This window comes from Lichenostomus cassidix, chromosome 2 (genome assembly GCF_008360975.1).
Source record: "Lichenostomus cassidix isolate B80296 chromosome 2, HeHo_3.0, whole genome shotgun sequence".
Lineage (NCBI taxonomy): Eukaryota > Metazoa > Chordata > Aves > Passeriformes > Meliphagidae > Lichenostomus > Lichenostomus cassidix.
In genome coordinates, this window is record NC_139482.1 from 64,571,754 (window position 1) to 64,586,694 (window position 14,941).

The window sequence follows — 14,941 nt, forward strand, 5'->3', positions numbered from 1 at the left end:
AATAAAGGCTTAATAGAAAAAGGGACAAAACTTTTGATCAGGGATTTTGCTCACATGCCAGCTATGATTATTTTTAGGAAAACTGAATTTTTAATCCTTTGTATTGAAGTGTATACAAATCATAGGCAAAAAATACCTTAGTCCTTCATTTATTTTGCTGTCAATCCTCAGTTGGTCAGCTCTGAATTGTGTTTGTGTTGAGCTTGTTGGACAAGGCTCTGTTATACTGACATTTCACCCCAGAGCAGAAAAGAAAAAACTCCAAGTTCTTTAGCACAATAGCATTAGCTGGTATTATTGGCATCCTAATATGTCCATTTGTGAAGTGCCTGGGGCTGGTAAGTCCACATACTGCTTTTTCCAGCTGGGATGCTATGGATTAGGTAATTGAAAAAGGTCTCCCTATGTACTTTGAAGCTTTTCATTTTATTAAAAGTGTGTCCTGTAAGAACCCTTACTGTATATGATTTTAACAACAGCCATGTAATTATCATCATACTGCAAAAAGTACTAAAACAAAGATTCTTTGGAGCCTCAACTTACAGTTTTTAATTTTAATTGCAATATCATTGCCACACAACCTGACTTACTGAGGACCTGCTACAGACTTAGCAATTTCTGTACCCAATGCAGAGATGAAGTTCAGTGGCTTATAACTTAGTCATATTTGGTTATAACTTACTCGTATCTAAGTAAATCATCACATAAAGAGCAAAATGTTCATTTTTATTCTTTCAGTGGCAGGAATACAAGAATGGCTTGAAAATACAAGTCCAGACTGCTCAGTTTTACAGATTCCTAAGCAAATGTACAGTTATGTAGATAACTATGTGATTGCTATTAGGTCTACTTACGCAGATGAAAGACTTACTAACTATCTATCACTATCTATGAGAATCTAAATTTAAATTTATTATGTTTATTGGCTTTTAGTACCTGAGTAATACAAAGCAGTGTTTATTGTCTCAAGTTCTGGAAGTATCTTCAGTTATGGATTAGCATTTACATAAAAGCACTTAAAAATAAAGCATATATTCTATATTTTATATACTCTCCATCAAACTCAAGAAAAGAATGCAGACTATGGCAAAAAAGGCAGAAGTATTTTTCAGTATGTCATTGTATTGTCATAAATTGAAAGTGAGGTCTGTATGCCATCAATTCACTCCATTCTTCTAAACAATTACAACTCAGACTTGCCTTTCACCTGCTGTACTGCATTTGCAATTGACCATTCCACAACCATTCACACAAATTTAAGAAGGGTAAACAAGGTATGTTAGCATCTGTACCCAACCCTGCTGCTCTCCTGTGATTCTAAGTCTCTTCATAGGCTTTAACTAGCTGATTTCAGTCTTACTTCAGCTACTGTCCACTGCTCATCACTTTCTAACAGGACTCACAGTGACATCTACTGGGTTAAATTCAGACTGGTGATCACCAGGGCTCTTCCGAAATGAGAAGAAGAAAATCTGTGGGCTTTTGACTTACATTCCTGAGACCACAGAAAGTAATGAAGTGAAACTAACCAAAAAGTGAGAGCACCTTCTGCTTAAAGAGATTATTTACACCTAAACCTTCTTAAGTAACTCATATATTGTAAATCAAACCTAGCACTAGGTTGTCCATTGCCAGACTGTGGGTGTAGGGTTTCAGCATGCCTAATGTACATCTAGTTGAAGAACAGACACTGACATTAACAAAAAAAAAAAAAAAGAAAAAAAATTATTGTACACTATACAGAACCAGCCTTCCATTCTCTCTGTAAAAGGAGGATATTATTCCAAGGATTTTAATTTACTTTCACTACTTAAATGTAGATTCAGTGAAAACACAGACTGAGTCATGATTAAGCTAATGAAGAGCCATTGAAACTCACTTAAAATCTACTGTAAGTAACATATAGCTAATTAACTTAGAACTGTGGTAATAATACTGCAGTTAGTATGGCAGAAAATGAAAGTATTTTTTTTAATATGTGTGTGTAGATATCCATAAATACATATCTGAAACTTACAATTAGGTCTTCTTACTGTAAAGTAATGAATGTTTTGGGATAAAATTTCTGCACAGAAACCACTTAAATGTTCTGCCCATTTCTGAATTTCACTATTAAGTAATTTTCTTGTGCAGGTTTACTCCAGCATACCATACCATACCATACCATACCATACCATACCATACCATACCATACCATACCATACCATACCATACCATACCATTCATACATTAGCTTATTACAAGTTTAAAGTTTGTAACTGTTTTAATTTGAACAAAAATTATTATTGCTTTTAAGACTGCATAGCAAAATGTTGTGCAAGCATGGCCAAAGAGGATATCCCCAGCTGCAGTCTGTCACACTAAACAGTCACCTCCTCTGACAATTTAATTCAGATATTAACATTCCTCACATTGTAACCCTGTATTTTGGTGACAAGAACATTCCACAGAGCAGAAGATGAAAGATAAATGGATGAGGGAATGGTTTGGAATACAAAAACCCGGGCCAGAAAGTATTTACTAATACCCAAATGATGACAAGTCCAAATACAAAGAATGCGATGTTAAAAGCTCTGATCACATACAGTCTCAGACAGCTAGAGAGCATCTTTCTTTTTTCCCCGAGACACTACAGCACAACAAAATTTCAGCTTCTCAGGTTACTAAAAAAACAGACTCTGTGTGTGTCTGTGGTCAGGATTGTGCACAATTTTGCACTCCTGGTTCAATTTGCATCTGCTTAATCTGTACTGCTGTCAGTCACAGCTGGCTTCTCATGTGAATCTAAAAAATTGCATATTCAAATACTTGTGATTGCCCAGCTTTTAAAAAACCTACATAAGACTGGGATCAGAAAATTTCTTCACAAATAAAGGGATGGTGGCTTTGTTAAATTTCTGGGTAAATTCTCCAATTCAAAGTGGAATTCTAGTGGAAGACATACAGCTTAGTTATTCTAAGCAAAGGCGCAGACATTTCTATTACCATAAGAATAATCAGTATTCCAAATGTTAGGATAATGAATAAAGTGGAGATAGAAAGATAGACAGACAGACATTCTACAGGTCAGGAAACAGGCTAATTTCACACAGTCTTCAGGAAGAGTTTTTTTTCGGAAGTCACAATTATTTCTTATCAGATTTTCTGCACCTTCCTCTACTGCTTCTCACGTTGCCTTCCAGATGAGGAAAGTGATGGGAATAGATAGACCACTCTCTATGAGACAGAACCTTTATAAAAACCAAACCCCAAAAATTTAAGCATTTTTAAATTGCTTTTTAAAACACCTGAAGGATATGTGGCACAACTGTGCCAGCAACAAACATCAGAGGGAGAAGGAGTGGGAGGGCCAAAGATGTAACACAAAAGTGCAGGTCAATACCCACGGCCCATCACGCCTTCCTTTGTGGGTGATGTGCTGCTGGCAGGACTGTCCTGGAGCCCAGACCTGGCACGAGGGGTGCTGGCCCCAGTGTGAGTTCTGCTGCACTGCCCTGGGGAAAGGGCAGCCAAAGAGGTGGTTCAAGCTGATTCAAATGCTGCCTAAAATTAGCACGTTCAGGAGTTCAGAGAGGGCAACTGAACCACACTTAAAAAAACACATATGCAAATACAACACACTTTTTCCCCCCCCCTTCCTGATTCTGTCTTAAAAATAAGCTGACAAGCAAGATTCTGGATTATCATGAGAAAAACCTTCATGGTTGGCCAGGTGAGCAGACAGATGAAATACATTTTTGAAGTGTACAGCTGCTTGCTGAATTTCTGTGGATAATTGAAAATGCCCTGTGTTCTGCAGCAACTGGAGAGGCTGGACTGGTTTGGCTGCAGCAAATGCACCTTTATCGGGTTTAATTGCCCTGCCTCTTGGATAGGTCTGTACTGCTGAGCTTTGTGCAGCACAGCTAGTTTTGCTATGGGTACCTGAGCCAGATCCTTTGGAGAAGGCAGGGATTTTATCACCGAGTTTTTGTTTTGGTTTGGGGTTTCACAGTTAAAGAAAGAAGTGTTACCTCCTCTATTCTGGGAGGGAAAAAAAGGCATTGTAGTCATGAAATTAAATTGCACTATGAATTTCAAGGATTATATAGCAAATCCTGTTGAATGTCTGGGTTTTTTTTCCAAAATAGAGTATTTCATTTATTAATTACTGTGCTGAGCAAAGAACATATTTCAGAGAATATATAATACATTTATAGTATGGTTAAACATGCCTGCACATGGTATGTTATAAGGGAGAGCCTCTCTCTCTTTTTCAATTGAATAGTCTTGAAGTCAAAGGAAAGCATTCTTTCAACAAATGTTTGAACTGGCTTCCTTCTATCCAGTGTTACCAAACATTCAGTTAACATTTGAAACATTTCCCATTGCATTAAAACCACAAATGCAATTTTTAATGCATGCAATTGGGAATAGCAATTTAGCAATCAATCCCTAGTAAATGGAAATATCTGTTCAGCTGTAGTTTATGAAACTCACAAAAATGTTAAATACTACAGAACATTGCTTAAAAAAGTGACAATTTTTCTGTGCTGTGAAGAATAAAAATATTAATAAAAATTGTTCTGCTGTAAGAAAAAGACAGTAATTTTTCCTGCTGCTTATTTTCTGCATTATTTATCTGGTACCGCAAATTGTGAAGGGAGCCATGTTTTTTGCTTATGAAAAGGGAGTATATTGAAGAAGGCCAAAAAAGGAAAAAATGCAGGTTTCTTTCTACCTAGCGCACTACTGAATCACACCAGCTGAGTCATATTCCCAGCATTATTTAGAATTAGATTCAAGATGATTCGCTTATTCTGCCAGTGGTTGTCATAGGGGAGCAAGTGCATTCATCTTTCCTTCCCCTTACTGTTTAAATAAAGACCCCCCACTGCTTTCTTTTCTCCAAGCCTCATCCACAATGTAATAAACTATTCCACTGGAGGCAGAAAAATACACCAAGGCAAGGCGACACGACTCATCTCCCTGGAGAAATGTGAGGAAGGGAAAAATGCCACCACTGCACTGAGACATGCTGAGATGCCAAACAGTCCTAATGCACAATCCTGCTCTCCATCTTACTGGCTCTGGTGCAGGCACACCTTTCTTATCATGCTGAGCAAGTCACTCATGAACCTGGTCTGGCCCTCTTTGACTGTCCTTGATCTCATCTCCTCTTCAGCAGACTCTTCTTGGGATGTGGGAAGTGCAGAATTCCAATTATTAGCAAATGCATTCATTCTGAAAACATTCTCATCACTAATGAAGAAGTAGAATAGGTCAAGACGAATAATGTTTTTAATTTCTGTATGATTTCTAGCTGCAGATTTATCCGAATTACTTGTGAAAGAGGACAGAACTCTATGCTGGCAGATGATTAAGCTCCTTGCAAACCACTCAGCAACATATTTGTGATTTGTGTGGCATGTTAGTGATATAATCTCTATGAAATATGCATCCCAAAACTTGGACCACTTCAAGCTCAACTATCTTCAAAGATGCACTACATTCGACTGCATTTTTTTCTAGGCAAACAGCTGTTTTTCTGGTATTTTCAATCTTGTCATATTTATCTGTGAAAGTGATAAACTGCATAACACTTTGTGAAAAATTCAGCAGCAATTTATCCTTAGCATATGCTTGTCATTTCTTTCCGTGGAAGTTTTTCCAGTGTTTCTGGCTCCCTTGGACTAGCTATTAAGATTTTTATCTCTGTATTTTTTCCCTGAACAAGAATTAAAAAGCTTTGGAAAAGAAAGGGTAAGAAGCTGAGATGACAAAATAGACACAATAATTCAGTAAAGAAAGAAAACTTTAATTGCTTACCAAATTCTTCTTCTCCATCCTGGTCATCTATTAAGCCTACTGAGACTCCCAAATCCATGCACTTCTTGCTATGTGCCTTTGACTTCATATGTTTGGTTAAATTTCCTTAAGAAAAAAAAAAAATTACCTGCTCTGTGAGCATACAAATGTCTACAAATATACACTCAACATATCCATCTCTTCTGCAGGTTATTTATAACAGCCAGTGTAATTTGATTTCACACTTGCCAGAACATTGTCCCTCAATGCAAGCTGTCAAGGGCTGTGGCAGATTCACCATCCTGAATGCTACCAGCTCACTGTCTACACTTCAAGAAGTTTTTTACTGAGATAAAATAGAAGAAATTGATGGAAATTCTAGATGATGATTTATTTTGCACTGGTGTAAGAGAACCCTCCTTTGTTTATGGCAAAGTATAAAAAGGGGTGATTCATTCTTCAACGTCATGTTGACAGAAAACTATCACGTGAAACTAAAGTTCATATCTTGCAGCTCTTTCAGTATTTGATGAATTCTGTTTTGTGTAAACATTTTCAATGGCAACTAAAGCGAACAAGTTAATTTTATTCAAAATCAGAGCATGAACATACTTGATCTGAATCTCATAAGTGAATGTGTAGCTGAGAGGCCCCACAGGCTGCTCTCCCCTTCTTTAAAAAGACAATACGGCAAATATCATCAAGAAATGGCTAAGAGTGGCTCAGATCTGTAAATGATGATATTTATGAAATGCATGTTACTAGAAGTAACTGCCCAATTTATACTTAAACTTTTCAAAGAATGTTTCTTTGAGGTATTTAAATAGGAGAAATTACAGTGTAATGGTGACTCTTCTACGGTTATGGAGTACTTTATTTCTGCTTTGAAATGAAGGTAGTAACTCATCCCAAATGTTGAAATAATTGTTGTGAATATATTGACTGAGAAATAGCAAATTTTCCAGTTTTGCACACTTCATGAAGCTGCTGGGTACACTGTCTTGTCACAAAGGGTGGCTCACCAAGCATCAAACACCCAACTGCGTGACCTGACTCTGCCTGCAGTAATGGCAAGAACCAGGCACAGCAAATGCAGAACAGGAAGTGAATACAATATCTGCTACAACTGAAACCAGGGAGAACTTGTCATGGGCAGAACTTAATTACTTGAACTTGGCCAGCACCCCTCCTCTGCAAAAACCATAATCAGAATTTACTGGGTTTGCACTCCAGTGCTTCATTGTAAAGGCAATGCAAGGACCCAGCCTGTCAGGATGCAGTGATGAGTTTTGACACATCTGAAGCCTATTCATCCCACTTTGTACAGCTTTGGGTTATTTCTTGGAAGTTTTCCATCTAAACGCTGAGTAGTCTTGAGCCCACTAAAAACACAAATGTTTCTGAGGTTACAGCTTGGGGGGGATTGTTGGTAAATGGTGTTCAAAGCCAAGAAAAATTCTATTGCTTGGAATTTTTTTGCTGAAAGTATTTTGGCTGTGAATTTCTCCTGTCTGTTTCACTTGAGTCCTGGATATACCACTGTTTAATATATTGCCTGCTTAAACTAGGATGCATTTAAGTAGCTGGTGTAAACACACTTTAAAAAGTAGAGGTCCAACTCTGGGTCTTAGAAGGTGACGTGGAAAGTGAACTTTAATTCTTCAAGAGTAAAAAAAAGAATTTTTATATAGTAATTTATTACAGACCAGTTGCTTTCCTAGAGGAATTGGTTGAGTGCCAATGTAAGTACAATATATGCCCATGTCCTACCTCCAAAAGACAGTGTAAGGGACTTAGAATTCTGCGTCCCCATCTCTATCTAGAATGAGCAGTTAACCACCTCACTTGTCTTCACCTAACTTGCATCATAATCCCATGATTTCCCTCTTCACTCCAATTTCTCACCCATTGTGGCATGCCAAACAGTTAATTCACATGAAGACACGATGATCTGAATAAATATATAGAGGACAAAGGAAAAGCAGCAAATAAGAAATTACAAATATTTGAAGCATTAGACAATAAAACTCAGAGAGGCAACCTCTTTAGCTCATGAACAGCCAATTGTGAGAAGAAAAGAATTCTACTTTAAAGTAGAAAGAAAAAGGAAAAATGTATTCAGTGAAGTAGCCTCACCTTTAGTTTTGAAGGAAAAGTTGCAGTAATTGCAGTGGTAGGGACGGACATCGGTATGTGTGCGAATGTGCTTCTTCAGCATGCTGGGCTTCTTGCAACGTATTCCACATTCTTCACAGATATACTTCCCTCTCCCTCTCCCTCTCACATACACATAGTCTTCATTTGACTTGTACCTAGTAGCAGTACCACAAGAGTAAGGCAATCAGTTGGAATGGGAAAATGATTCCAGCTAGAAACCCTCATCTACCAGAATTTTTAATATAACATATTAGGTGAAAATCAATGACTGACAAAAACATTCATGTTTTTTTTCTGCTCACTCCTGCATGCATTTGTTAAATTTGCATCTGTGGTTTTCAATAGGTAGTCATAGACTTGTTTAGGAATAGCAATTCATCTTTTTTAATAAAGGTATTATTGATCCTAAGCATTTAAACATTTCAAATTTCCTCTCTGCAACACAGGAACATACTTTTTAAAGAGGTCAATTCTTGGAAGCAGGTTTGAGCACCATGAGGAAGCTTTAAAAGAGCATCTTTGAGGCTCTGCTTTGGATGTAGAAAAGGAACAAGTTATGATGATGGGAAAGTCTTACACTTCCTATCAATGTCCTCTGGACTCAGCCTATGGGGACTGTCTCTAGATGGAAAAAGTCATTCAGATTCAGTTACACCCTTCATATTTCCACTCAAGGATGCCAAAGGCTGTGCTTAACTTTTGTGACCTGGTCTCTGCAATGTCTGGATCTGAGCAGAGACACAGCAATGTTTTACCTGGGCAGCTGGTAGTGGTTTAACTGCTGGTCTAGACTAGATTCAAACTGGGAACCAGTAACTGGAAAATCCTACAGCTGACCATCAATTATGAGAATAATAAAACATGCATTATTTGTGCTACAAAATTTTACAGGTGTCACTGGCACTTTTCTGTTAAAAGATCTGTTTTATAAGATGTTGTACACAGTGCAACACTGTGGCTAAAGCAACTGTTATTCATATCAGGCAACAGATTTAAAGTATTATGGTGCAGGGAGGCGGGCTCTCAGTAAATATTTCCATGGCACTTTTCAAATCAGAGTTCTCCAGCCTGTGTGTGCCACAGCAAGCTGGCAGTCAGAGACTGCACCTCAGGCTGCTGCTTAGGCCCTGGACTATATCCTCTTCAGCTACAGTTATACAACCTTGCTGCAGAATAGGTATTATTTATCATGTTAAGAGAAACATAGGAACAGAATTTACATCTCTGGCTGTATCTAGTTGCCTTTAGTGCTGATTAATGCTCATTCCTTGGAAAAAAAATGAATTGCACTGCCTACTGTTCTTTATTTTATTACCCCTTCTCATAACTCTCATGGCTCCATGCTACTGATGACTTTCCATTTTTCTTGGAAACATAAACCAACATTCACAGACCACAATATGGGAACTGTTGTTTAAAATAAATCAATCAGGAAGAAACATTTCTGCAGAGTCTGGAATCTAGGAAAAAATATCTTCCCAACAATATCTAGTATACAAAGTACAATACTTGCCCTCCATCAAATATTTTAACTCTTCTTGGTGCAGTTTTGATAAAGGAGTTTTCTTTATCATGCTCAGTGCTTGATTCAGAGTTTTCCTTATTGTTGAATTCAGTTGCAGTCAATTTTTTCCTATTTAATGCTCGCTGAAAGAAAATGAGATATGCTTATCATTAAAATTAGTGTCTTTCATATGCTATTCAAATGTTTAAGTTATGGTGAAGAAAAGCATCCTAAAAGCCACAATTCTATCTGATTTTTAAAACTGTTAAGATGCATGAAACAAAAAATACCTTTTTCTAAACTTCTTCTCCACTATGCAATGCCTGTTTGTGAACTGCTAAATCTACATGGAGATTATGGCCCTGTAGGAAACCAGGAATGCTTTGAATCTGCAGTAGGACACGCCTCTTCTTTGTTCTGGGAAGGTGAAGGTGATGCTTTTTAGCTCACAAATAGCCTTTAGAGAAAGATGTGTACAATCAAACCAAAATGTTTCCTGAACAGCAGCAGCTGGACCAATCTGTCTGCCGACCCACGACACAGCAGCACCTCATGGCTGGCAGGAGCTGCCTTCCCAGGCACAGCAGAGGAGAAGGGTTGGAAGAAGGGATGTACCTAAGGAGGTTATCAACAGGTAACATTTCTCAGTGCTAATAGTTCTCAAAAACTACAGCTGTTTTGCTCTGGAGACTGACTCTTCCCAATTTGGTGAGGTTATTAACAGGGGTTCCAGAACCCTCCCAAAGAAAGACTCCACACTTAAATTCCTACTGCCAGACCAAATTACAAGAAAAAACATACAGTTGTCTAGCGGAACAAGATTATATTTCTTCATTTTTCCTGATTATTAGTCAGGAAATTTGGTTTTTTGTTTGTTTTAAGGAGGATGAGCTCCCCCAACATTTGCCAATTAAAATATATTTCTTCCAAGTCTAGGATATTTATAAAATAGGCAACAATGAAGGAATGATCCAATTAGCCAGCAATTATTACTGTTATATTTATAAACTGTTCTACCCACATAGCTGGCACATTTACCTCATTTGCTCATATTGATAAGTGAATAAAATGATGACAGAAAAAAAAGTCTGGCCTTATGTTTTTCACTCATTATAAAATTTAATGCTGTAAGCTTGTGAATTCTTGGCAGTGGGAATGACTTCACTGCCTGGCTTAAAATGACTGATCAGTTATGCTGGTTGTTACATACATTGAAGGGTGACATCATTCTGGCAACTCGGTCCTTGCCCATTGTCCTTCATGCAGCCTCAGATACCACCTTCACTTCTAATTCCCACATGATCAGGAATTAACACAGAGCAGAGGAAAACCATATTCCTATTCAATTTGAAAGCCCTAGGAATGTGCACATGAACAAGCACTACCCCAATCCATAAGCCCTCATGCAGCCCTCTGGATTCACTGGGCTGCATTTTCCAATGTCTGAGCAGTTCTACCAAAGCACACATGACAACTCTGCCTGTGTGTAGGAAGAAAGAAATTTCACCCTGCATGTTTTAACAGCACTCATACAAGGTAAAAGGAGATGATGTTCTGGATGAGAAATATCAGAAGTGAAGCCTGCTTCACTAATTGCAACTCAGCTTTTCTGCAGTTCCTACACACTACATGGCACAGGAACTGCTTTTGTTTCCACTGCAAACAAAGAGTAACAAGGTGACATTTGTAGTTTAACAGGAAGAGAGCCCTGGAAAATAGAGAATACACACAATAAACCAAAAGCACATAAATATTCCCAGCAGCTGAAATAATGCAATCTTTAAGTGCCTGATCGTTCAATCCTACATACCATTTTTTTTTCCTAGATTTTATTTTCAGTAGTGAAAAGACAATGGAAAATGAAAGATTCCAGAAGTATTAGACCCACATTGTTATCCAAACTAAGATGAAACTGTTATAAGTTGTACATTCACAAAAGCACTAAGAATGCAAAAACTACCACAAAACCAAATACCTCTGATGCTCCCACTACCCATTATTTTTTTTAAACATATGTGTTTATGTACAGATATAAGACAGCCCAACTTAGGTGTTAAAATTATTTACCTCCTCTGCTGTACTTTAGTTTACTGGTTATTTGCTACTTTAGGAAACTGTTTCAGTGTCTTGGACATGCAAAATGCTGATATCAGAGTAACAGAAACACTGAATTTCTGTCACAGAAATTGACAAAAATGCTTACTAACAATGAAAAAGCAGTCTGTTTAGCTTTTTCTGAAAAATTTCAAATTGATGATGAAGATGACTTGGGCCCTCTGCACATTCTAAAGATTAACCAGTCTCTAAGGAGTACAGGTTTCTTGTGTAGAAATCCATTAATGTACCTCACCTGAAATGTCCATAAGCCCCACATGAACTGGTGGAAAGGGCAGGAAAACAGCAGTGCTGTAAAATGTTCCTCTCTATGATTACTTCTGCCTTGTAACACAGTCTTGTCTCTCTACTCCCACAGAGACAAGGACCATGATTCATTTCTACTTTACTCATTTTGCTCCAATTTAACTCCACTGTCCTCAATTACTGGTATAAAACTGAAAAAAAATGGTCTTAGGGCTGCCCAGAGACCAGAGTTCAACAGATACTTCTGGTACTTTACAATATCCTTTGGAAAAAAAACATGCTTGCAGCCTGAATCATCAAAGTTATAAATTTCAGATTAGAATATTCATTAAACATTTTTCCCACTGGCACACAGCCACTTGGGGAAAATGTTTTTAATATCTTTAAACTTTTACTAGTTTACACATAAAAATCTTCTGCATTTAACTACTTTCCAGTGGTGAGCTGAACTGCTGTAGCACACCATCCAATAAAGGAAAGCTTTCCACAGTTAGGATAAACTTTCCATTCTTCAGCCTGTCCTTGCTCAAAAATCATCGTCCTGGAATACTGCACACACTACTGATTCACTTTAGGGAGAAGAGCCAAGATCAATGGGGAGGCTTGAGAAAGAACTGATACAACACCAGTGAGTTCAAGTGAGGAAAACTGGTGAAAAATGATAATAAATGGAACAATAAAATAAAAAGAGCAGGGAGATAAAATAAGTCTTTTCCATGCAGGTGAAACCTCCTGTTACATTTTAACATGCTGCACTCATTCCAGGAGCTTCTTTCACAATAACATTTTGTGGTTTGTTTTCTGAACCACTGGAACGTGGCAACTTCACCTATTGCCTCTGAGCAGTGAATTGTGAAGAGCAAACAAAGTCCCAGGGTTCCTTTTTGTTTGCATTTTGTTCACATGTATCTTCATTCCCCATAGCACCTATTGTTGAAAGAACTGCCTTTTTTTGTGACAGTGATTAGTAGTGGTTATGCAGCAGCACGAGATGTCTGTAAACATGGTTTAGTTCTGGGGGCAATCCCAGAACAGTTCAGCAAGTGGCTTTATCTTGGTGAGAAGATCAGCAGTTATAGCCCCACGAGCAGAATAGGCCAAACGAGTCTGGAAAGGGCTATGGCTGCGAGAGAGGACGTGAGACATAACAGTACTGCATTTTTATTATTATTTGTAAATTGGATTGTAGTAGCATGTAAAGTGCTCTCTCAGGTCAGGGTTAAGATGTGCAATCCACTTGAGCAAACACAACCCCTGAGACCTGCAATCTAAACCGTGGTTCCCCAAGGAACCCAGGACCCTGACAAGCTTTTAAGCAGGAAATCAACCACTTTTTTTTAGAATTATTTGCTATTTTCTTCGTTGGCTTTGTTTGTGCTGGTTCTTTTTTTTTCGTTGTTTGTTCTTTTTAATGGAATATTAACTCCAAAATGATCTCCAGTGTTTTCCATCCTCAGTCTCAAAAAAAAAAAAGTCCAGTGGAATTACTGGAACTCTAAGCTGACCAAGGAATTTCAGGTTTTGTTGTTTTTTAAACCTGGCTTCTGTGAGGAAGTTTCTGAGTTGGCATCAGCTATTCCATTACCAGGTCTAAATGGAGACTGGTAACACAGATGTATATTGTAAACAGCAGCCAGCAGCAGCATCATTCTGTAAAGCAGCTGAAATCCTGCTGCTGAAATCATTAGAAGGGAAAGCAGACAAACTCTGGAGGTGTTAGGTGGAAGAACCTATCAGGTCTTTGAAATTTTTAACTTCTGCCATGGTACACCTTGCTCATACAATCTAAGGTGCCAATTAAACTTTAATTGGTGCATTTTTGCAGCACTTTCTTCCTTAGTAATGGTTCTGAGCAAAGCCTGTAAATCAGCCCAAGCAGAGCTTAAGAACTCTTCATTTCCATCATGCTCATGTGCTTCATTCAAAATGTCAGCAAGAAAGACTGAAGAAAGATTAGTAATTGTGTTTCTTTTGTGGCAAAAGCACTGTAAATGTACCTGACAGCTGCCTATTACAGCATTTATGCACTCCTGGAGTATTTTAAAAGGGTGCTGTCAAAATATTTTTTTCAAAATATTATTATCCATTATTTGTATTCTAAACAGAATTTGTTTGTAGACAAAATCTGTTTTTCAAGAGGCATGCAACAGCACTGCTATCAGAGAATTTCTTCTGATAGACTGTTCTTTAAAAATAAACTAAACATGACTCAATGACACCACTGATGTGAGTTTGCCTTAAAAAGACTCGCGCAACGACATATAATGAAAAGAGCTAAACATTTGTTTCCTTTTTCTTCTTTTTTTAAATTTAGAACTATTTAAGTGCAACATCTCATAAAATGTATGTGGAAGCAGGCTGAAAAAAAAAGGGTAGCAAGAGTTTAAACCAGGGGAGCATGCTAACGTGGAACCAACAATTCAATTCTACTACAGCACTGACACAAAGTCAGCAGTCTGTATGCATTTTCTGCACGACACATTACGGATGAAATTTTGAACTCCAATATAAATGTTAGCAAGTCTCCCACTGATTTCAGGAGGATCAGGTTTAACTCCACTGCCCTTTCTGCCTTAAGGGTTTCAGCATACCTTCACAACTCACCCTGTAATTCTGAAACTACTGCTTCCTATCACACAATTTCTCTTCTTATTGCTTTTCTCCCCACTGACAATGCTGTATCTTAGCAAAACATTTAGTAGACACAGACACATTCCAGGGTGCCTTCTGACAGCAGCAGTTTCTGTCTCTCAACACCCACACAAATAGGGGTCTTTTCCCAAGGCTGTGGCACATCTCCCCTACAGTGACTGCTGGCCTAAGGACCCCGAGTCCCAAAGTCCAGGACATTTTGCTGATGGCAGACTGCAGGAGTGGAACAAGTTATGGTTGCTTTTACCCCCTTGCCAAACCATTTCTATGCCCTGAAGGATCATGGAGAAAGGCAGGTCTATGGCTAATGCCCCATTTTTGCCATCTCCAGTGTGTTTGGCACCAAAGACACTGTGTGTGCAGCACAGAGGAAGGAAAGGCACAAGACCATGCTGCACGCTAGCGAGAGCTTTACAACTTCAGTAGATGGGAGGGCAAAATCCAGTAGTGGGTCCATGAAAGAGGCACAGACACCTGGTG

At 38.2% G+C, this 14,941-nt stretch overlaps 1 protein-coding gene across 9 annotated transcripts in view; it reads right to left on the reverse strand.

Moving 5' to 3' along the window:
• The window catches only part of HIVEP1 (HIVEP zinc finger 1), a 129,299-nt gene that overhangs the window by 17,200 nt on the left and 97,158 nt on the right, over positions 1 to 14,941 (reverse strand). For all 9 annotated transcript variants that reach the window (XR_014849945.1, XM_085051901.1, XM_085051904.1 and 6 more), the window contains 3 exons: positions 9,458 to 9,591; positions 7,924 to 8,099; positions 5,809 to 5,913 (listed from right to left, as the gene is read on the reverse strand). Coding sequence is in view for 8 of the 9 variants with exons in the window: in XM_085051901.1 (XP_084908027.1) it covers positions 5,809 to 5,913; positions 7,924 to 8,099; positions 9,458 to 9,591 (415 nt within the window). In the remaining variant the exon portion in view is untranslated. The remainder of the gene's footprint in view (positions 1 to 5,808; positions 5,914 to 7,923; positions 8,100 to 9,457; positions 9,592 to 14,941) is intronic.